This window comes from Rhinopithecus roxellana, chromosome 1 (assembly GCF_007565055.1).
Source record: "Rhinopithecus roxellana isolate Shanxi Qingling chromosome 1, ASM756505v1, whole genome shotgun sequence".
NCBI lineage: Eukaryota > Metazoa > Chordata > Mammalia > Primates > Cercopithecidae > Rhinopithecus > Rhinopithecus roxellana.
In genome coordinates this window covers 13,756,232-13,781,556 of record NC_044549.1, presented here as the reverse complement: position 1 = coordinate 13,781,556, position 25,325 = coordinate 13,756,232, and the positions used below count along the sequence as shown (strand labels likewise).

The window sequence follows — 25,325 nt, the reverse complement described above, 5'->3', positions numbered from 1 at the left end:
GTCATATTGATTATTGCAATTATTTTATTCTCCAAAGGCAACATAGGCTTTGTGTGTGTGTGTGTGTGTGTGTGTGTGTGTGAGAGAGAGAGAGAGAGAGAGAGAGAGAGACAAAGTCTTGCTCTGTTGCCAGGCTGGAGTGCAGTGGCGTGATCTCAGCTCACTGAAACCTCTGCCTCCTGAGTTCAAGAGATTCTCCTGCCTCAGCTTCCTGAGTAGCTGAGACTACAGGTGCATGCCATCACTCCCAGCTAATCTTTGTATTTTTAGTAGAGACAAGGTTTCACCATGTTGGCCAGGCTGGTCTTGAGTGCTGGGATTACAGGCGTGAACCACCGCACCTGGCCCAACATAGACATTTCTAAAAGATAAAAATATTTACAGAATTTCCTAATTTGAATATTATTATTTCTGCCCTGCATATAAAGCAGGAAAAATTTAGCTTTATTCTAACTAATCAGTAAATATGTGAGGGAAGATATGTTCTCTTCAAAGTCAAGGCTGAGAGAAAACTTAAATCTAATTCCAATAACAAATTTACAAGGAAGAAAATATCCCTTTGAATGAAACCTAATAGGAATGCTCTATTGATTCTGGAGTAGAATATTTTTTTTATCAACCTTAAAATATTAAACATAAAAAGTCAAGGTTTTATATGTAGCTCTACATTATTTTTAGCATAACTGTATTTGTGCTGTATGTAATCTAAGCCACTACGATTTGGTAGAGGCAAAAATCTCCAGATCAAAGGCTAGAAATATTTCTCAAAAAGGATATCTAGGAGATTCACATTGTATGTTAGATTCACACCACACATTTTAGTGGTCTCTTTGTGTCAAGTCTCGTTTACAAAAATTGAATTTATCCAGAATTACGTTTTTTCTTTCACATATATTATTATACACAGAGCTCCTATGGGGAACCTGATTTCAAGCAATGGTACAATGTCCCTGCACCTAGGGTAGGACCTAGAGCGGGTAATACGAAACACTGTATATCCTCAACCAAGATGAGATTGAGTAGTACAGAAAACATGCCATACATTACATATAGTGTTCATCACCATCAGTGGAATAACCTATCAAGAAAGCTAGACCTTGTGGAGTTTAAATCCTAGAGACACTTTCTCAGTATTACCAAGCATACTATAAACATTTAGAATTAATTTTTAAATTTAGTTATATATGATGCAAATATGTATTTATAGGAATATATTTTAAGTAATATTACAGGTATGTATGTATCAAAAAATACTTATGGAATAATCAATAGATTCAACCATTTTTTCCTGCATTGGTTAATATTGTTTCAAAGTAATGTCCAGGGGTGGTGGCTCATGCCTGTAATCCCAGCACTTTGGGAAGCCAAGGTGGGCAGATCACCAGAGGTCAGGAGTTTGAGACCAGCCTGACCAACATGGAGAAACCTCATCTCTACTAAAAATACAAACTTAGCGGGGCATGGTGGCACATGCCTGTAATCCCAGCTACTTGGGAGGCTGAGGCAGGAGAATCGCTTGAACCTGGGAGGCGGAGGTTGTGGTGAGTTGAGATTTTGCCATCACACTTCAGCCTGGGCAACAAAAGTGAAATTCCGCCTCAAAAAAAAAAAAAAAAAAAAAAAGTAGTGATGCTTGTTGTGTTTGTTGAAGGAGTTTGAAATAAGGCAGAACACTTTTCATGTTTGTGAAAGGTACGGATGTATACAATTAAAATTTGATTTTAATCTCATAGATCTAAATGTTAGGTATTCTTCTCCCAGTTCTGAAATGTAGTTTGAACTGAGGCATATAACTGATTTTTTAAAATTTTGTGGCATCATTTATGAACATGAATTATTATATTTCCCCATTCTATCTTGTCATACTTCTGAAAATAGATCACAATCATATGAGTATTTGATTTTACCACAGTAGAGGACTCAGAGTTAAGAGAAAACTTATATGGGTGCTGACGAGTTGATGGGTGCAGCACACCAACATGGCACAAGTATACATATGTAACAAACCTGCACGTTATGCACATGTACCCTAGAACTTGAAGTATAATAAAAATAAATAAATAAAAATAAATAAAAAAAGAGAGAAAACTTATTTCTACTACAATTTTGGAACAATAAAGTTTATTTGGCATCAATTTCTTTTAATGAAAAAGACATACTCTAGTCTCTCTTACAGAGAGACTACGAAAAAAACCGACATTCTACTAGAGAAATACATTAACTTCAAGCAAGGAAATAACTACATAACGCAAAACAGTGTTTTTACATTATGCATTTTTGCACAGTTGATTATGCCAATAATTCTCATCAGGATGTATTCTCATGTAGAAAAAGGTACCTGATATAGGGGAAAACATAGTAAAGGAGGACTCATGGCTGCCACGATCCAAAACAGAGATCTAATATTTATTAGCAGTGAGGCTGTGGGAAATCCATACAACGTCACTCTCAGTATTCTTAATTGTTAAACAACTTACTTTTCTACTGCCATAAGGTTATTATACAGCTCAGACTGAAGTAATGTCCACAGAAATGTTCTGTAAATATAAACTGCTCTATAAATGCACGATTTGCATTTAATTCACTTTAACACACTTTATAAACTGAAGTGGATACACTAATATGTAGTCTTCACTTTAGTAGCTGTGAAACTAACTAGCTGTGATGCTAAGGTTTAAACATGTCTTGCCTTTAAACTTTACTATGATTTACAAACAGAAAAAAAAATGAGTCATTTAGAATGATGGAATACTCACCATCCACTCAGGGCAAAATAACTGCGTACCTCTTTTTAAATGATTTTTAAATTTGGGGTAAAAATAACCATGTGCCTATTTCTTTTAAATAACTGCATTACTAAGCCACAACTTTATGCCAGGCAAATTTATCCATCCATCCCCAACCTTTTAAGTTTCCTTCTACAGGGTCAAGAAAGCTTTTCATCATCAGTTAAACAATACAATATTTTTGTCACTAGCGCACTGTTTCTATTTGTATTGAATGAAATGCATGTCAATTTGAAGGTCAGGATATGATGCTTGAAGTAATGAACTAAAAAGCAGTTTACAAATAGACTAAGAAATCACAATAAAATAGTTGGTAGAGGAGGGGTCTTGGTGTAAAAGGATACAAATGTCATGCTATTGCCATAACTAACTGGATTAAGTTGGCAGTGGCATTTTTGATGTTGCTTATTGCTCTAGAATAGGGGGCATTCAACGAGATTCTTTCTAAACCTTCCTCTACCAATAAATCAAAGGGGTCACATGGCCACAGTTCTAAACAGTGCTCTACCATTTACCAGCAATGTCACTGGTTTCTTTCCAAGAGCACAGCTCATGAGGAAACAGTTTCTTTCCTACACAGCCCAACCTTGAAACATTGTTTCCCCACCTTTTCATAGTATTTGACCTCGTAGTCCAATATGATCCCATTAGGATGTTCAGGTTCTTGCCAGGACAAAGAGATGCTATTTCTGGAGGTCCGATCTTTCTTAATTGTCAGGACAGGTGATGGAGCTGTAAAGAGAAGATGGGAGGGGAAGGTGGAAGGAAGCAAATTAATGGGTTGGAAAGGGTGGCGAATAAGAACAGAGAGAGAAGGGAACATGCAAATGGAGTCTATCATTGTTCCCGTTTTTGGCAAGAAAGCACTATTTCCATTTCCAAGGCTCTTGAGTATTAATCTGGCCCCATATCCAGGCTCAACAGCTGGATTATAGCCCTGGTACATGCAGGCCTAGGGAAAATGAGCAGAGATTCTCTGCTGCTGGTGGACTAGTGGCAAGTGAGCAGATGTTTTCAATCTGCTACTATAATGTAAGCAATGAAATACATTTGATATATTAAAAAAAGAACAAAACATCAGGACTACCTATTTGTTATAATGTTGCAAAGTTATTAATGCCAGATTCTTCAGCTCATTGATAACATTTTCATATGCAGCTCTGCAAGAGGACTGGAATCCATTATGCACAAGGAGTCCCATGGTATCCATAGGTAATAATAATATTTAGTGTATTGTAAAATAGATATGATTTAGGACATATTACAGTAGGTCTTGACTTCTGACAAACATCTCTTGACTACAAAGAAAAGGAAACAACAATCTTCTGTTTTACATTTTTATTTCTTAAAAAAATATTTAATGAGAGGTACCAAGAAAATGACTGCTCTATGTGTTTTACAATTACCTAGACATGTTTTGAAATGTCTTATTTGATGGTGATTCTATATTTGCTATGTTTTGCTAAGCATTATCAAAAGTATGGAATATGAATAAAACCATCTGTTTGGATCACATATCATAGGGTCAAATTCATTTCTAACTGAAGATTAAATATATTTTAAGTGATTTCCTTCTTCAAACCCTTCCATTAAAAGGAAAAATGCATCCTATCATCAAAATACTTCTGCTTTCAAATCTCAATCTTGGTTCACTCACCAATCGAAATGTCTTAATGGAATGCAGCAAAATAAACTACAAACACACAACAAACAAAAACTCAGGAATCTTTAGAGACATTAACTGTTGAATTGTTTTCATTGTTAAAGAACTTATTTTTATATAGATTTTTCTCAAATCAAGGGCTGTAAGAATTTCATGTATTTGTATTTCCCACAAGTTAGCAGAAGTTCCGCATTTGTTGACATTTCTATGATATCACATGATGACTTTTGCATACGACCTCTCGTTCAAACTTTCCTATCTATAAACACTTTTCATTTTTATTCTTCACCTATAATAGAAACTTTCATTATGGCTGCCTTGTGCCACTTCCAAGAAAACTGTACACGAAAAAATAGAATCTACTGCGATATTTCCCATCCACTGGGTTGTATTATTTGTGAGATCATAGGAACTCCTTCTAATTGAAGCATGGATTGGCCTAGGAATGATGACTTAATCTTTTGTTTTATTTTTTTCTTTTTTTAAGACAGGGTTTTGCCCTTGTTGCCCAGGCTAGGGTGTAGTGATGTGATCTCGGCTTACTGCAGCCTCCCACTCCCAGGCTAAAGCAATCCTTCTGGCTTAGCCTCCCAAGTAGCTGAGACTACAGGCTTGTGCCACCACAATCAGCTAATTTTTTTATTATCTGTAGAGACAAAGATTTGTCACGTTGCCCGGGCTGATCTTGAACTCCTGGGCTCAAGTGATTCTCCCCACTAGGCCTCCCAAAGTGCTAGGATTACAGGCATGAACCACCACACTTTGCCTGACTTAATCTTTTGCCAAGGAAAAATATAGGTGTTACTTTTCTGATGAAAAAGTAGGCCAGGCGCGGTGGCTCAAGCCTGTAATCCCAGTACTTTAGGAGGCTGAGACGGGTGGATCACGAGGTCAGGAGATCGAGACCATCCTGGCTAACCCGGTGAAACCCCGTCTCTACTAAAAAAATACAAAAAAACTAGCCGGGCGAGGTGGTGGCCCCTGCAGTCCCAGGTACTCAGGAGAGTGAGCCAGGAGAATGGCGGGAACCCGGGAGGCGGAGCTTGCAGTGAGCAGAGATCCCGCCACTGCACTCCAGCCTGGGCGACAGAGCGAGACTCCGTCTCAAAAAAAAAAAAAAAGTAAATTAATTTTCTTATCAACTTTTTGCTCCCACTAGAAATTAGTATCTTTTCATATAAATTAATATCATTTACCTTTCATTGTCAATTTATCTATTCAATAATCCTCTATTTTAGTCCCTAAATTGGTTTCGCCCCCACAACCCTGTGATTTGCTCTCTAAAGTTGATTCCAAGCAAAAGATAAGTTATTTTTCTTATACTTTAGTTGAAGCTTCATAAAGATATTCAATATATACAAATGTATTGCTGAATTATAAATAAACAGACATGTGGATTTTTAAAAAAATATTCTATTTTTACATACTTTAATACTTGGAAAAATCAATTCATTATCCAATCACTAACAAAAAAATTGCAACCCAATGTCTTTGGACTCAAATTTTGCATTTCCTACAATGAGGAAATCCTACTAATTTTTCTGCTGAAGTAAGTCCATTAATAGAGTCACATTTAATGTCAGTTTCAAGAGCATTTCAAGAAGCTTGATGTTGGAACACACGAGGTCGTACATTTAATTTGATACCACCATGAAACTTTCATTTTTTCCTCGTGGATAAAATTCATTTTCAAAGAAGTGTTGAACATAACCAAGTACAGCATCTCTCCTTTAAAAAAAGAAAAGTGAGAAACTAATTCATTTGAAAGAAGAATTGTGATGAGAATTGTATTAACTTTTTAATGAAAGCTTTGCGGGCTGTTTTGGGGGTCTGTCCAAATTTTACTGCTTCTGCACTGAGCAGGACTTTATAACTTGAATTTCTTCAAAGCTCTTTGAGCTAGCTGCAGGACTCTGTTGGACTGTAATAAATAGCCTTTTGTAATTCCACACTTACTTAAGTAGAGGCAATTGCTTGAAGCTTGTGCCATCACTACGTTAAACGAACCTTTTCTGATTGCTGCTTTTGGACCCCTATTAAGTCATTTGTTCTGCTCTTTTAATACACGCCCCTTGTGCTGGCTGCATTTCAGCAAAGTTCAACTCAGTACACCAGCTGGAAGCGTGGTACTTTTAGGTAATACTCATCAGTATTTTAATATTAATAAATAATTAATAGGAATTGTTTTTCTTTCCCCTGATAAATAGTGTGGGCATAATAAAACATAATGGAGAAGGAGACAAATTCGATGGGCACTCCACTGTATCAATGCTTTTAAAAAGTTTTCCGGAACACTTCCTAATTCATGTTTTGAGGTATAATTCATCAATTCTTTATGTGCTGTAACACAATTCAGAATATTAATGAGAAACAGTGATACAAATTATGCTTTTCATTAATTTTCAGATATCAGAGAGTGATTTGTTCAAATTACTAATTTGCAAATTCACAGAAATTCTTTAAATCAGTATTTTTCTGTACAAAAATCATGATATTGCAATGTACACTGTACGACAGATTTATTTTCTTTTCATTCTTCTGTTTTTTAAATTTGCAATTTGAGAGAATGGAGGTTAATGGTTAAGCAAAATGGAAAAAAAAAATTTCAACTTTCTTAAGACTGGAAAAATGCTGGGAGCTACAGGTGAAATTAAGAAGGAAGAGAAAGCTCAGGGATTTTGTAGCAAAAATGCTGGTATATATGCTAAAATCGCAATTGCCAGTAAACGATCTGATAGCCTAGGATTTTTTTTTTTTTTTTTTTTTTTTTTTTTTTTTTTTTTTTTTTTTTAGATGGAGTTTCAGTCTTGTTGCTCAGGCTGGAGTTCAATGGCGCAATCTCGGCTCACTGCACCTCCACCTTCCAGGTGCAAGAGACTCTACTGTTTCAGCCTCCCAAGTAGCTGGGATTACAGATGCGTACCACCACACCCAGCTAATTTTCATATTTCTAGTAGAGACAGGGTTTCACCATGTTGGCAAGGCTTGTCTCGAACGCCTGACCTCAGGTGATCCACCCGCTTCAGCCTCCCTAAGTGCTAGGATTAGAAGAGTGAGTCAGTGTACCCGTCCGGATTTCTAATTTTCTGCCTGTTATACACTCTAATTGATAGATTACTGAAATGATTCCCTTATTAAGAGAAAGAAGTTGATGACAGAATAGGATGCCAAGAAACTGGTGTAGGCATTGTTGCAAGTTAGCAAATAGTTTTGTAGAAAAACAAATGAAGAAACTGGTAAAAAGAAAATTTAAAACAGTATAAAGGTAGTAATTTTTAGAAAATTTAAAATGATGTCTGGTATGTAAAATACATTTTTGTTGTATTGGTATTTGAGAGAGAGAAGTAATATTAATATTTGATCTTCAACTTTTGCTATTCTGGGTACAGCTGATAGATGTACCCTTTGTAAATCATAAAGAAAGGAGACATATATACTTTGTAAAGTGGCATTGATTATATTTTAAATGAAATATTTCTTAAAAGAATACAAATAGACTGGGCGCAGTGGCTCATGCCTGTAATCCCAGCCCTTTGGGAGGCCAAGGCAGGCGGATCACAAGCTCAGGAGATCGAGACCATCCTGGCTAACATGGTGAAACCCCATCTCTACTAAAAAAAAAAATATATATATATATATATATATGTGTGTGTGTGTGTGTGTGTGTGTGTGTGTGTGTATATACACACACAAAAAATTAGCTGGGTGTGGTGGCAGGCGCCTATAGTCCCACCTACTCGGAGGCTGGCGTGAACCCAGGAGGCGGAGTTTGCAGTGAGCTGTGATGACGCCACTGCACTCCAGCCTGGGCGACAGAGCAAGACTCTGTCTCAAAAAAAAAAAAAAAAAAGAAAAGAAAAGAATGTAAATAAAGGAGAAAAATAGTTAAGACTAAGAAGGAGGGGTGGCTTTTGTGTCACACAGCTGACCATCGTCCAGACTTACACAGCACTACTGAAAACTTCAAACACCGCCAGTACTAAGGAAACTCTTAACTGTGTGACAGTGGAAATGCATGATGCTTTCAATCCATTCTTCTTTCAAATACTTCTTTGGTCAAGACAGGACTAGACAGATATTTTTACCCTATGTTATCTAGTAATATGTGTTTTATAAAAGCTGGTATAAAAGTGCTTTTCAGGCCAGGCTCAGTGGCTCGCACCTGTAATCCCAGCACTTTGGGAGGCCGAGGCAGGTGGATCACTTGCAATCAGGAGTTCGAGACCAGCCTGGCCAACATGATGAAACCCCGACTCTCTACTAAAAATACAAAAAAAAAAAAAAAAAAAAAAAATTAGCTGGGCATAGTGTCGGGCACCTGCAATCCCAGCTACTCGGGAGGCTGAGGCAGAAGAATCACTTGAACCTGGGAGATGGAGGTTGCAAGTGAGCAGAGATTGCATGCCATTGCACTCCAGCATGGAAAACAAGAGCAAAACTCTGTCTCAAAAACAAAAAAAAAAAGTGCTTTTCAATTTCTCCTCTAAGAAGACATAAGCGCTTTTCAATTTCTCCTTTAGGAAGACATAGCTTTCTGGAAACCAAGCGTTGACTTGTTCACAGTGTTTTCTTCCCCAAGTGCAGGCCACCGCAATGACAGCCTCTTGAAACAGCAACGTGCAATGACTAGTTGAGATGTATGACAGAGACATGCAAAGTACCCCGTGTTTTTTTTTGGAAACAAGAGTCTTGCTCTGTCTCCTAGGCTGGAGTGCAGTGGCACAATCTTAGCTCACTGCAACCTCTGCCTCCGGGATTCAAGTGATTCTCCTGCCTCAGCCTCCTGAGCAGCTGGGATTACAGGAGCATGCCACCATGCCCCTCTAATTTTTTGTATTTTTAGTAGAGACGGGGTTTCATCATCATGACCAGGCTGGTTTCGAACCCCTGACCTCAAGTGATCTGCTCGCCTCGACCTCCCAAAGTGCCAGCATTACAGGCATGAGCCATCACGCCCGGCCAAAGTACCACTTTTAATAGTTAATAATTGGCCAGGTGCAGTGGCTCATGCCTGTAATCCCAGCCCTTTGGGAGGCTGACGTGGGCAAATCATGAGGTCAGGAGGTCAAGACCAGCTTGACCAACCGGACGAAACCCCATCTCTAATAAAATTCAAAACTTAGCCAGGTGTGGTGGCGTGTGTCTTTAATCCCAGCTACTTGGGAGGCTGAGGCAGGAGAATCACTTGAACCCTGGAGGCAGAGGTTACAGTGAGCCAAGATGGCACCACCACACTTCAGCCTGGCCAACAGAGTGAGACTTAGTTAAAAAAAAAAAAAAGTTAATAATTGAACCTCAGCTGAGAAGTAGAGAGGAACTTTTTCTAAAAGATTGTTTCTTCATCTAGTTGAAGTACAGAAAGAAGATTTTTGCACATTGTAACCTAAGTCATTGACTACATTTCATATAATAGAAAAACAAATTACAACGGAAAAGCAAAAATGTTACCCAGAAAATGTCTCCCTGTGAAGGGATCCCGTTAGGGATGAGACTTGCATCATTCACAAATTGTGTTAGAATTACATTTGATACATGTGTGTGCCAGATCTAGTGACAGACATGGAAGGGATTCTTTGTTTTAACCATGGTGTTTTAAAATCTACATTATTCTGCCACTAAAATATGACCCTTCCTTAAAATCAGGAAGTGAAAACTTCAAAATTCAACCCCTAAAGGATCTGGTTTGGTTCATTTGTTTTTATTGGGACCTTCCTCTTTCTAGATTTGGGAATTTCTAATGAACCTCTGAGGTATCTCTGTGGTTTAGAGACTGGACAAGTTAAAGTAATAACAAAAAGGGCTCAGGATTTCTTTTCTAAGTGAGCCAAAGCTTTTAAAATTATCTCCATGGGAAAATATATGCAGTAAATGGTTGAAAGATTTTTCTTATGAATCAGACATGACTTTAAAAGCATCAGTCTCTTATTTTTCTTTACCATTCATTACAATGCCTACTGAGGAACATTTCCTTCTCAGTTTTTTCAGAAGTGAACACTTCTGTTAAATCCAGAAACCCTCTTGGGTTTGATTTAGCATAATCATTCATAGATTAATGTTCTCCAACTCACTATTCCTACACTGATTTCCCCAAACCTGGTGTTCTGATTTTCTATTTTAGCTACAAAGCCTCATCAATTTGCAGTGTATCCAGTTCAAAATCTCAGAGTTATAGTTTATATTTTCTTTCTCACCAATAATTCAGCTTGCCAATCAGGTCCACCTTCCAAAAGCTGATCAATTTTCTACTTTTCCAGCTGTGGCTTAGTTCAAACCCTTGCCATTTACCACCTACATTGGATTCTTTGCCTTTCAGCTTAATATTTTCAGAATTTCAACTTTCTATACATTTTGATGAATTAGTATTGTATAAAGCAAATGAAACATTGATTCCCCTCTCTTTCAAAATCGCATAATTTCAAATCTAGGTTTTCTAAAATGTTAAGCAAATAATAAGCTCCAACAGAATGGTCTGGAGATCTGTATTTTTAAGAAGACAATAGCAGAAAACTCTTAGGATCACAAGGAGCTGGGAAACTTTGGACTACAGTAGGATACAAAATTTGAAATTCATTTCATTGTTATTTAGTGCTCCTCACAAGACTGCAACATACATACCAGCTTTGTCATTTATTGCTTTCCATACAAAGCTAAAATTCTAAAGACAATTCTTTTTTTCAATTATTTGTGTATCCCTGTCTGCAACACTAGATATCCTTTATTTCCACCTGGAAAACTGCTTCTACTCCTCATTATTCTCCAAAATCCTTTGCTAATATAATTCCCTCATAAAGTTTCTCCTGAGTCCCTTAGGCAATAGTTAATCAGCTCCTTTCTCTGGCCTCTTATAGTATAGTTGCTCCTTCTCCTATTATTTAGCCCACTGCATTGTGTTGTAATTACATCATTTGCTTACAGTATGTCTTCCCACTAGACTGTATGTCCCTCAGAATCTCAGGTGCCTAGCATAGGGCCGACTTTGCATAAATCTAGCCATGGAATTTGGTTAGCCTTGAAGTAAAGTACACAGCATATTTTGTGGCAGGTTCCTCTGAAAAATAAATTCTATTTAGCCCCTGATATTAAAATAATAAAATTAAAACCAAAATGGCAATTAAAATATGCTTAGAAGAGAGACTACACTCTAAAAACTTACGTTATTCAAATTCTAGAGTAAAAAGAAAAGTAATTTTCTCAATAGAATTAATTGTGCTGGGAGAAAAATATTCTAAGACACAATACACTGAAAATAAATTTTGACCAGAATTTCTTCCCCCGATTTTTTGATAACAGTATACACAGGATTTAGTCTTTTCTAAAGACTAAATTTCCAAAATTTTAATCATTGAATTTTAAAGATCTAAAATAGTTTTAAAGACCGGAGAATTTTGTTATAATTTATAATCTTACCCTTTTTCCAGCATGGAGAAATAAAAAATTTTTAAAAAGTAATGACAAATGAACTATGCATTTCACAGTCATTTATTGCATAAATTCACAAAAATGAAATCTTATTTTTCATTTTATCAATTAATCAACATATTCCTTTTTATAAAAATATAAAGGTTTTCTTCTTTTAATATCCTACGGTATCCTAACAGAATTAGAGCAATCTTCATATATATGATATATATGATATGGTTCTGAAAATCTAGTGGATAATCATAGATTTCTAAATATAATGCTTCACTGTGAAAGAGGTTGTGTTAGTTCATTCTCACACTGCTATAAAGAACTGCTCAAGACTGGGTAATTTATAAATGAAAGAGGTTTAATTGACACAGTTACTCAGGGCTGAGTAGGCCTCAAGAAACTTACAATCACGGTAGAAGGGGACGCAAACACTTCCTTCTTCACATGGCAGCAGCAAGGAGAAGTGCAGAGTGAAGTGGCTGGGAAACCCTTATAAAACTATCAGATCTCATGAGAACTCACTCACTATCATGAGAATGGCATGAGGGTAACTGCCCCCATGATTCAATTACCTCCCACTGGTGGGTCCCTCCTAGGACACATGGGGATTTATGGGAATTATAATTCAAGATGAGATTTGGGTGGGAACACAGAGCCAAACCATGTCATTCCACCCCTGACCCTTCCCAAATCTCCTGTCTTCACGTTTTAAAACATAATCATGCCCTTCCAATGGTCCCCAAAGTCTTCACTCATTCAAGCATTAACCCAAAAGTCCAAATCCAAAGTCTCATCTGAGACAAGTGAAGTCCCTTCTGCCTATGAGCCTGTAAAATGAAAAGCAAGTCATTTACTTCCCAGATACAATGAGGGTATGGCCATTGGGTAAATACCCTTATTCCAAATGAAAGAAATTGGTCAAAACCAAGGGACTACAGTCCCATGCAAGTCCAAAATCTAACAAGGTAATAATTAAATCTTAAAGCTCTGAAATAATCTCCTTTGACTCCGTGTCTCATATTCAATTTATGCTGATGCAAGAGATGGTCTACCAGAGCCTTGGGTTTTGCAGGGTACAGTCCTCCTCCCAGTTACTTTCATGGGCTGGTGTTGAGTGTCTATGACTTTTTCAGGTACATCCAACACGAGCTCTCAGTGGATCCATCATTCTGGGGTCTAGAGGATAGTGGCCTTCTTCTCACAGCTTCACTAGGCAGTGCCCCACTGGGGACCCCACATTTCCCTACTGCACTGCCCTAGTAGAGGTCTACATGAGGGCTCTGCCCCTGCAGCAAACTTCTGACTGGACATCCAGGCATTTTCAATATCCTCTGAAATGTAGGTGGAGGTTCCCAAACCTTAGTTCATGACTTCTGTGCACCTGCAGGCTCAACACTAGGAGGAAGCTGCCAAGACTTGGGTCTTGCACCATCTGAAGCCATGGCCCAAGCTATACCTTGGCTTCTTTTAGACACAATTGGAGCAGCTGGGACACAGGGCAACAAGTCTCTATGCTGCACACAGCATGGGGTCCTTGGACTAGCCTACAAAACCTTTGCCCTCCTTGGCCTCCTGGCCTGACAAAAAGATCTCTGACATGCCCTGGAGATATTTTCCCCATTGACTTGGCAATTAATATTTGGCTCCTTGTTACTTATGCAAATTTATGCAGCCAGTTTGAATTTCTCCCCCCAAAATGGGTTTGTTTTTTTTTTCTACTCCATTATCAGGCAGCAAATTTTCCTAACTTTAATGCTCTACTTCCTCCTGAATGTTGTGCTACTAAAAAATTTGTTCCACCAGATACCCTAAATTATCTCTCTCAAGTTTAAACTTCTGCTGATCTCTAGGGCAGGGACAAAATGTCACCAGTCTCTTCACTAAACTATTAAAAGAGTCACCTTTATTCCAGTTGCCAAGAAGTTCCTCATCTCCATCTGAGACCACTTCAGCCTGGTCATCATTGTTTGTATCACTATCAATATTTTGGTCAAAGCCATTTAACAAGTCTCTAGGAAATTCCAAACTTTCCCACATTATCGGGGGAACCCATCCCCGATAATTCAGTGTGGGTCCATTTCTATTTTCCCTAAGTGTTGGCCAGTCTGAGAAATAAAGGGAAAGAGTACAAAAGAGAGAAATTTCCGGGGGAGACATCACATGTCAGCAGGTTCTGTGATGCCCCCCAAGCCACAAAACCAGCAAGTTCTCATTAGTGATTTTCAAAGGGAAGGGAGTGTACGAATAAGGTGTGGGTCACAGAGATCACATGCTTCACTAGGTAATAAAATATCACAAAGCAAATGGAGGTGGGGCGAGATCACAGGACAGGGCAAAATTAAAATTGCTAATGAAGTTTTGGGCACACATTGTCAGTTATAACATCTTATCAGGAGACAGGGTGTGAGAGCAGACAACCGGTCTGACCAAAATTTATTAGGCGGGAATTTCCTCATCCTAATAGGCCTGGGAGCACTACGGGAAACTGGTGCTTATTTCATCCCTTATCTGCAACTGTAAAAGACAGACGTTCCCAGAGCAGTCAATTCAGAGACCTCCGCCTAAGAACGCATTCTCTTTCTCAGGGCTGTTGCTTGCTGAGAAAAATTATTCAGCAATATTTCTCCTATTTGCTTTTGAAAGAAGAGAAATATGACTCTGTTCCACCCAGCTCTCGGGCAGCCAGACCTAATGGTTATCGTCTTTGTTCCCTGAACATTGCTGTTATCCTGTTCTTTTTACAAGGTGCCCAGATTTCATATTGTTTAAACAATTTGTGCAGTTAACACAATCATCACAGGGTCCTGAGGCGACATATATCCTCAGCTTACAAAGATGATTGGATTAAGAGATTAAAGGCAGACATAGGAAATTACAAGAATATTGATTGGGAAAGTGATAAATGTCCATGAAATCTTCACAATTTATGTTCAGAGATTGCAGTAAAGACAGGAATGAGAAATTATAAAAGTATTAATTTGGGGAACTAATAAATGTCCATGAAATCTTCACAATTTATGTTCTTCTTCCATGGCTTCAGCTGGTCCCTCTATTCAGGGTCCTTGACTTCCCGCAATACCAACACATCTCTCTGTCTTTTAAGTCCTCCAAGTCTCTTGGAAATTCTAAACTATCCCATATTTTCCTGTCTTCTTCTGAGTCTTCCAAATTGTTCTAACCTTAGCCTGTTTCCCAGTTCCTAAGTTGCTGCCACATTTTAAAGCAATTGCGGTAGAGAAATACCATCTAGAAGTTTTTTCAAGCAAGCAAAAGACAATGACAATGTACGCTTGACAATGAGGTAATAAGCTATCTAAAGCAATAGCTGGCTATTTGGCATGTACACAATGTTGCTGTAATTTTTTTTTCTCACTCTTTAAGCCCAGAGATCTCATCTTAATCTGTTTGGGCTGCTATAACAATACTACAAACTTCAAAGCTTATAAACAAGGCATGTTTCTTATAGTTGTGATGACTGGAAAGTTCAAGATGAAGGTGCCAGCAGATTTGGTGTCTGGTGAGAGTCTATTTCCTGCTTCACAGATTGAGCATTCCAGCTGTGTCTTCACATGATGGAAGGACAAGGTAGCTCTATGGAGCCTTTATTATAAGAGCACTAATCCCATTTATGATGGCTCTAATCTCATGACCTAATCATCTTCTTTCCAAGGGCCCACCTCCTAATTTTTTTTTTTTTCGAGACAAAGTCTCACTCCGTCACCCAGGCTGGAGTCCTGTCATACAATCTTGGCTCATTGCAGCTTCTGACTCCCAGGTTCAAGTGATTCTTGTGCTTCAGCCTCCCCAGTAGATGGAATTACAGGCATGTGCTACTATGCCAGGATAATTTTTGTGTTTTGAGTAGTGATGGGGTTTTGCCATATTGGCCAGGTTGGTCTTGAACTCCTGTCCTCAAGTGATCCACCCACCTCAGCCTCCTGAAGTGCTGGGATTACAGGCATGAGCCATCACACCACGCTGATGATTGGGTTTCAATGTATAAATATGGAGGGGACAGAAATATTCAGATATGAAAGACCTCTATGATGCAGTCTTTGATGTTTAACTTATACACAGGTTTAAAACCAGCCTATAGTAGCTTTGGTTAAAAGCTACTACCATTAGCAAGGAGTGGTGACAGACACCTGTAATCCCAGCTACTTGGGAGGCTGAGGCAGGAAAAATGCTTGAACCCAGGAGGAGGAGGTTGCAGTGAGCCAAGATTGCGCCACTGCCCTCCAGCTTGGGCAAGAGAGCAAAACTTCATGTTTAAAAAAAAAAAAAAAAAAGCTACTACCGATTATGCTGTTTAAACAGTAGGTATTCTTACACTTACAGGTTTACTATGCGTGGCTCTGTGGCTCTGCTGATTAGCCCCTATGATTTTAGTCAAACTTACATTGCTAATTAGATGGTTATACTAAATTGTAAGCTAAACCCCTTTTCTAGAACTACCTCCTCTTGGTTGGTACTGTTGAGGCCCAAAATAAACAATTTTGTTTAGTCTTGGCTGCCTCCTTTCATTCATATAAGTAAGAAAAGAAAATGAGGGCATTGTTACACCAGACCAGAGTTATCAAAGGCATCATACACAAACCCTGTTGTGTTCGGCGTCTGTGTGACAAATAATAAACTGCTAACTTTAATTGAGGAGTCAACTTTGAAACATACACAAAACACACAGACAGATGCACATATACATTCAACTGTGGTTCCATAATAACTTTATTCTCCCATAAATACCTTCTGAGGTGAGTGAGAAAGAAATTGATTTCCTCCTACAGGAATGACAATTGTCCTTATATATATCACATGCCTAAGTGAGTCACCATTGCTTAACTCTACATTGTTACATGACTCATGAGTTTTCAGAGGGAATTATCTCTCTTCAAAATGTTTTAATATGGTGGACAACATAGAAGTATGCATTGCATCAAAATATTATTCACCATGTGTGCGGAAACAGACAAAAAAATATTGCTTAACATATGACCTATATATGCCTGGACCATATGGCTTGTATATGCCTGGCAACCCTACCCAACATGCAACAGAGACTAATTGAAGCAGAAAGAGAGGTCCTATTGAGAAGTTGTGTAGGTTGATCCCTTCCTTTAAGGGGGCAAAACCCCAAACCTCCCATAACAGAAAAGTTATGAAGTCAATTCAAACATTTGGAAATCAGATTTTGGAAATCAACTCAGAGCTATCCGATTTACTCACGTAGAAAAATACTCATGGGCTTGAAAAAAATGGGACAATATAGTATTTCAGAAAATAAGAATAATTTTGGTTGGTCACTATACATGATGTAAACCATTTTGATTACCATGAAATCTTTCTGAGAAGCCCTAGTTCCATGTTACCACGATACCAGAAACTTAGTTGTAACACAGGCATACTCTTGAAGAGCACAGTCTTTATTTTTTAACTCGGAAGAAATCACCTAAAAATATAAGTATAATAGGAAAAAGTGAAATGCACTTGACTATTATAACTGGAATCCTAATATTCACTCTAATTTCAATTAAATTTTAACAAATTAAGTACTACAAAAAGATATTGTGTGTATTAATTTTTTCTAGTTTAGCTGTCTGAAGGGTGCAAGTAGGGAATATGCTAATTTGGGTGTGTTTGCATATTTATGCAAACAAAACGAATGCCAGCAGAGACTTACAGAGTTTCCAAAAGCAATCATGCCTGAAAAATTTCTATTTTGGCTGTAAAATTTGCATTGTCTATGCTTGGGTTTACTAATACTTCTCAGTCTCTTTTTCTCCCAAATAAATTTACTCTTTCTCTGCCCCATATTACTTGATTAAGAAATGCAAACATTGAGTGGCAATAAATAACTTTATACCTCACAAACAGAAATTTTTAAAAATCTGAGCAGAAAGTAAAGGGGAAATTGCAGAGACAGATTACCTGCTGCTTAATGGCCGTGATGCTTGTGGTTTGATCTATTTAGTTCCAGGCCCAGGATTAATTTATCTGAAGAATTTTTGTCAAGTAACTTTTTAGCTAGCCATAAATTTTGGAGCGATTCTATATCTTAAGACCATCCAAATAAGTAAATTGCATCAATACTTATTTTGGTCATTATGAATATTTCACATAATTGATCTCAGAATTTTGAGAACTGATTAACTGATTGATTTTTATACATACCTTTACAATTTTAACACATTAGAAAAAATAGTCTTAAGCTGCTCAATTTTTGGATTTCATAAGTAAAGCTAAAAAGAAAATCATGCAGATACAAATATAGCAATACTTGTTTCTTTCAAGGCTTTGGCTTTCAATCCAATGTATGTATTTCGGTTCCTGCACTTCTAATTGTTAATCCCAATAGCTAACAGAAAATTGTCATTAGCCTATATAGAGAAAGTGTTCTTAAACACAGCTGTGAAGACTTCAGTTTTACAGGGAGATACTACATTTTACCTAAGGTGTGAAAAGATTCTAAACATTATTTCCAAGCTTGTGAAGTAAATTTAAGCCTTTTCATGGTGAGTTTTATTTGTAAAAAACTAAATTCCATGTAGTGGTTCTTAAATTAGAATTGCATGAAAAATAGTTCAAAATGTAATGATGAGTTTATCATCATTATTAATTAGTTGGAGAAACACTGTAAAACTGATTTTTGGGGATGGTGGCGTGAGCCAATAAAGTAACTAAAAATTATTGAATTGTCCACTTGAAATGAATGGATTTCATGAGATGTAAATATATCCCAATACACTTAAAATTTTTTTTTTATTATACTTTAAGTTCTGGGGTACGTGTGCAGAATGTCTAGGTTTGTTACATAGGTATACACATGCTATGGTGGTTTGCTGTACCCATGAACCCATCATCTACATTAGGTATTTCTCCTAATATTATCCCTCCCCAGCCTTCCATCGGTGACAGGCCCTGGTGTGTGATGTTCCTCTACTTGTGTCCAAGTGTTCTCATTGTTCAACTCCCACTTATGAGTGAGAACATGCAGTGTTTGGTTTTCTGTTCTTGCCAATATGCTTATTTTTAAAAAAGAATAACTCCAAGTAAAAAGTAGTACATGTGGTTTACCAGAATTAAGGGGTAGTTAAACTAATTATATGGCTTTGAATGATTTTGAATATTTTTCTATTGTGTTCCATATTTTTTTTTTTCTAATTTTCAGAGCCATTTGTTGAAAAAAAGATCAGCATGAAACTATTATACAAGCATTATAAAGTGTTGCTGGCCTGGTCTGTCAGATTTCTTCTGGAATTGAAAAACAATAAGCCAAGAATCATTATTATTCACGTTGCACAGTCTGTGGTTTAGCTTTAGAAACACGCTTTTCAAGTTAAATTTCCTTCAAAATGCACCTAGCTAGGAACAAAAAAAAATAAAAAATAAAAAATAAAAAAACAAAGGACAAATGCTAGAGGCAAAACAAACTTGAAGTTTACCAAGTCTGGTAGTCTATTTTCCAAATACGAGTGGGTTTTGTTACCCTTTGCATTCTAGAGTGGTTCCCAGTTGGTTTTCATATATGCATCTATGAATCTATGTTGTACCTTGCTTTCCTGGATGGCTAAAGTGTGGTATTTTTCCTCTTTGTTAACCTTAGGAATAACAATTAAATGAATTTTTGGCTTTAATGGGTTGGTTTAATCTCTAAAATGAGATCTTGAAATAAGAGTTCAGTAAGACCAGACATTGGTTCTAAACAATATATAAAGTTTGCAAATGGGTACATAGGAAATGAATCTTCCATAACATTTGTGTTCAATATAAAGCATCTGATGCACAGGAAATTACACATAATATAATGTTTGTATTCTCTTCATTCATTAAAAGAATGTATAGAGACAGGTTGGGAAGCACTTTAGGTAATTCACCATCAGGTTTTAGTAACATGATGGGACATGAAATCAGATAAGAAAAAACAATCAACATAAGCAGAATGAAAGTTTTGAATTAAAAAAGATCATATTCCTGTGACAAAACCCCTGGCAATTAAATTTATAATGAGGGAAGCAATTCCAAGAACTACGGGCACAGAAGGAAAATTGTGAGAAAAATTTTCCAACACATTCCATAAAAAGTCAGCAGGGTTTTACAGGAAACAATCAAGTGACTGTAGAAAGAAAACATGCGACCAAAGAATGTATTCAGTTAACGTCTATAATTTAACAAAATAACATAGGTTCGAAGCCACTTTTCGAAGACAAATTAAAAGGCCCTTATGGACTACAAATTGCTAACTACCAATGTTCATTTAAGGAAATGGCAAATAACGCTGATGACAAACTATCCCAAGAGTGGCTGCTGTGAAAACTGGCATCTGAAGGCTTAGTGTCAACCTTTCTTTTGACTTTGAAATCCTATCAACACACTTTAATCCAAATATAGGTGGAAGGCATGAAGTACAGGGGAAACTCTGTTTATATTTTTAAATACGAATATAAAAATCACAAAAATATGGGCACAAATATTTGATGAAATTAAAACATAAATTATTTAAACCATACGAATCATCAGAAACCCTACAACAGTTAGAAAATCATTTATTCACAGTTGATATAGAAAGAAAGAAAACTGAAGAAATGCAAAATCTGATTGTATGAATTTTAAAGGTACATCTTGGAGGACAAATTTATATGTATATACAATATCTATAATATGTATACACATTACAAATATACACCTTTAGTTGTGTGTGCGTATATATATATGTATTTATATACACACATCCTACATAAAGCTCAATTACCAATCATTATATATTAGATTCATGTATTCTTTTATTTAATTCTAAAGTAATCTAAAAAATTCTAGAATTGTTTGAAAATTGTTTCAAAGACAATTTTGCATTTCATTCAATAAAGCAACAATCCTAATTAGTCTTATAGTGCCCCTTATTATGGTTCTAGGGTCTTTTTAAAATTAATAATGTACAGAATATCTCTTTATATGTTCCTTTTTGCTTACCTTTGCTTATCAGTTTAGTAAAAATTATTAAAGTAAATATCATAAAATGATTTCATTCAAGAAGATTTTCTGTGCTTACTATATGCCAGGTGCCATGTAAAGTGTGAAGGTTAAAGTAGTGGAAAAAGGCAGATGTGTCATCTGCCTTTATGGAGATCTGAAATATTCTCATCACTAGAGTTGGATTTCTTTACAAATTACCCTCTGATAACCTATGCTCCCTCAAATGCATATGGAACCTATCATCATCTCAGTTAACCACTGAAGGATTTGAAGTGCTACAACTCCTCCAGGATACCTAATGGGCCTATTTTGTTTGTGTCTGAAAAATATCCCTTTGGAATTTACTATAAGGGCAACTTTCCAATTTCAAGGTGTCAGCTACTTAATCTATATGACTGAGGACTTCTTTTGTTATCAGAGTCACTACTGTTCATGTACTTTAGGCTGAGAGTCCTGGGGATAAAAACAAATACTCTTCAATTACTTCTCATCTTTGGAACAGCTCTCAGTCAATGACTGATGAAGAGTTCATGTATAAATACCCCAGCTTCCTCTTATCTAGTGCGGGATAACTCTGAAGCAAGTATTCCACACAGGCTCCCACTCTTCAGCAACAGGATTAAGCTCCAGTTTCCCACAGAGCAAACTGATGAATACTCATTCTTCAGTGGTTGCCTTCCTTTCCTTGTTTCATTTCTCTGCTCCCCTGCCTGTGTTTCCAGGGATTATTCCCAAATAAACAACCTATATTCAAATTCTCATCTCAATGCCTACTTCTGGGAGAATTCAGACTAAGAGACCTTGCATCACTGTAAACACTTAGGGATACTGGTGACAGTGGAGACCATATAAAGCTTTATTTGAGTTTTCAAGACACTTTAACAGTTTAGGCTTATTCTAGTTAATGGCTCATTGTGTGTCATTGGGTAGTTTTGGCTTCGAGTGGGACAAAGTTTAGGGAAACCAAAAAAACACACAAACACACAAGCATATGTATACACAGAGCCAACACACACACATACATAAATATATTTCTACCTCAGCAACACTGATGCCTCAAACTTATTCTTGAATTGTGAATTTGAGTTGTAAGCTACGATACAGATAATATTAAAAATTATTTGATTAACAGGACCTACAGTTGCTATAGTGGAATAGAGGATAGTTTGTGGTGTTAGATAGAAGTTTAGTTAGTAGCATCACTTTTGTTCAATGAAGTCTCTATTTATCTGTCTACTCTAAGTTGGGTGGCTATTCTGTACCAAAAATTTAGTTTTTATTCTGCTCCGTGCTCAGGATGTGGCATTCTCAGGTTAGAAAATAAGAGCTACTTCCTTACTTAGTCATTCCTGGAAATTCCCAAGAAATAACTAAGATGTACCATGACAACTGGCCCTCAAACAAGAAGCAGACATCCTAATGCAGACCAGACCAATGGGAATTTTCTAAAAAGTGAAATACAGAGAACAGAGACCCTCTGATCTGTTGAATCTCAAGTTCTTATTCTTTGATGAAATTGCTGTAATATCGCATAGCCTGCTGTTCTCTTTTGGTTATTAATGCCCAGTGTATAACAGTATAAAAAAGCAATTTCATGGGTGGAAGAGGAAATAAATTCAGCTCATTTACATCTCTTCCTTCCCTTTTCCAATGCTGGAGGACTGTGGAGAGACTGTGGAAAATAAAGAGTTTACACTTAGCCATGCACACATTTGTGCTGTATTTGTCGACTTCTACTGTTTTCTTGACTACTACTGACTTTTACTATTTTGTGCTAGCTTTCTGTAGGCACTCATGACGTTTTCAGATGATTCTGCAGAGGTCTACATGGCAAGGACCCATTTAGTTCCTCTTAAAAACACCTCAAGATGTGTCTGGCCCCAACTGTTTGCAGTTCTCTTTTGTATGTGGTATATTTGGTGTATTTTTGCCTGATTTTTTTTTATTCTAATTGCCAATTCCCAAGCTACAAGAAAGTATCTTGCTAAACATTTTATATATGACTATATTTCTGAGTACGTGTGTATGTGTGATGAGTATATAATTGTACATATTTGAGTTTTTAGTTCAGGAACTCATTTTTAACAAATCCTTTTGTTGTCTTAATAAAAGCTGATATTTATTATATATAGTATTGAATGATGCCTATCTCATAGTAATCAGACCAAATGTACTCTATTTGACTCTTAGAGTTAAATTTTAGTACTTAGAATGAATAAAACCATGTAATGACATTGCCCTTATCCTCTACATCTCAAAGCCTTATAAAATGCAATTTAGTCCTATGTTAGTATAATATGTTGAACAAACCCACAAATAGAAGCCTGATCTAGGATTAAAAGTGAGGTTAAATATATCTCTGAATAAATCTTTCCTGTCAGTTCTCATGGTGAGTGAGAATTAGAGTCTAGTAGGAATCAGAGACAGAGGCGGATAAGCGAGTTCCACTGGGAGAGGCTCATTCACAGCAGGATGATGATATCCTGGTTTTCCACTGACTAACAGACTTCACCAAAAGAGACACCTGTCACATAGGAATGAGACCAGTGGGCTTACACAGAAATCTTTTCTGTTTCTGACTCTCTGAGTTCCCATTTGCTGCTAAAAGAATGTTCTGAAATAACATTGCCATTTCACAATTATTACACCCAGAGTTTTGTTTTGTGAGGTAAGACAGATGTTGGAAAATGATGCAGAAATATATGCAAACTTACCTATATAAAGCCTACATAAATAAAAAAAATTGTTCTACACATTTAAAAGGTTGTTATCTTGCCTAAGGATTCACTTCAAAAAGTGGCTGGAAGAAATTTTACATTAGCAATATAATTTCTTTAAAAGTAAAGATTAAATGGGATGACAAAAAAATAACAAGAAAAAATTATCTTACAGGTTAAGATTTACATAATTATTTACTTTTGTAAGTCTTTGCCCCTGCGAAGACTTGAAATTAATTTTAAAATGTTGATTTCAGCAATAAATATAATACTTTATGGCATGAAACCTATTTTGTGCCAGAGACTTTTAATCAAATTAGTAAGTAAAAACAATAAGAATGAAAACCACTTTTATGGAGTGAAAAGACTAGAAAAGAAAACATAAAATATTTGGAAAGATCACATATTTTCTTAATCAAGATACATGTATTTGATCAAATTACTTTTTTCATGCAGCAGTTCTATGTAGACATATCCTTGGTTTTGTGGTTTTAGCTGATTTCTGAATACTTTCATTTAAAATATATTACCAGTGCAAGGTAAGATAACATACCTTCCTTTGAGAGTCAGATGTTAAGTTATTCTATTTGTTTTATTTATGTTTTAAGGTAACTGTCTCATTCATCAAGAATAATGTTAACCACAGTCTGTAGGAGACAGAAACTAAGCTGCTCAAATGAATGACTATAAAGTGAATAACTTGTGCCAAAGGATGATTCATTTGATTTAAAACACATTTGTAGAACAAATTTTGGAAACGTGCTCACTTGTTAATTTTCTCTTTTGTGGTTTCCTTTCTCTTTCATAGGTTGGCAATCAAAACGAACATCTAGACAGTGCCAAGTTTGATGAAGTGGTTAAGAGCATTCCTAGAAGTGGCACATATGCCAATTGCAAATTGCAAAGTTTTTTTTTCAATTAGAATGAATAAAAAGTCTGTGCTATATATGAATAAAAGCTGCTGTGTTTTTAAAAATATCTTGGAATACAAAGGCTTGAACCTAAGTATGAGAGTGAGGGGGGCTGCTGGAAGTAACCAATAGTCTCCATCACACTATAACGTATTTAAGCCCTAAATTTGTATATGAAGCCTGTTCAATACTAGGTCACGACTAGTGAAGCTATGAGTTGTCCTAGGAACTCCTGTCTTGACATACCCTGCCTTTTTGTCAGCACATCCCACTGAGGCTGACTGGTTCCAAAACTTCAGATGGATCAATCTATAGATTCCGAGATGAGCAAATGTCAATGCCAATTTTATCTGAATGTTTCAGACCAGATTGATGATCAATTATGAAGAAATTTGTGCTGACATTTTTTTCTTTCCTCTCTCTCTCTGCTATAATTGTTTTATTTTTTGTTTTGTTTTGTTTTAGAATTGAAGAAAGCTTTTAGATAACTCCCTAGGCTGGAAGTGAATCACAGAGAATTGCCCTACAGAAACAACTGGTTTGATACTAAAGCCCACCCCAGACATATTCTAGTAACTCTTCAAATGTTCAGTCATTCAGAAACTGTTTCTCTTCAATATAGGTAAGCAGGGTTGACTAGGATATGAAAGATTTCCATATAATAAATTATCCAGTCTTAAAACTTTGCTACTTGTCAATCTCAGTCATATATGTGTGTGTGTGTGTGTGTGTGTGTGTGTGTGTGTATGTGTATCACTGTGCCTTGTCTAATAAACTAAGTAGAGGAAGACAAATTAGAAAAACTCTTCCTGTTAACAGACTTCCCTTAAACAATCTAAATGTCCAACACGGTATAGTTGTGGATTACTGA

General features: G+C 36.6%; 1 protein-coding gene across 1 annotated transcript in view; it reads right to left on the bottom strand.

Annotated features, from left to right (window-relative positions):
• EPHA3 (EPH receptor A3) overlaps positions 1 to 25,325 on the bottom strand; it is a 373,049-nt gene that overhangs the window by 78,316 nt on the left and 269,408 nt on the right. The window contains exon 6 of the mRNA XM_010382161.2: positions 3,394 to 3,518. Within this exon, the coding sequence (XP_010380463.1) occupies positions 3,394 to 3,518 (125 nt within the window). The remainder of the gene's footprint in view (positions 1 to 3,393; positions 3,519 to 25,325) is intronic.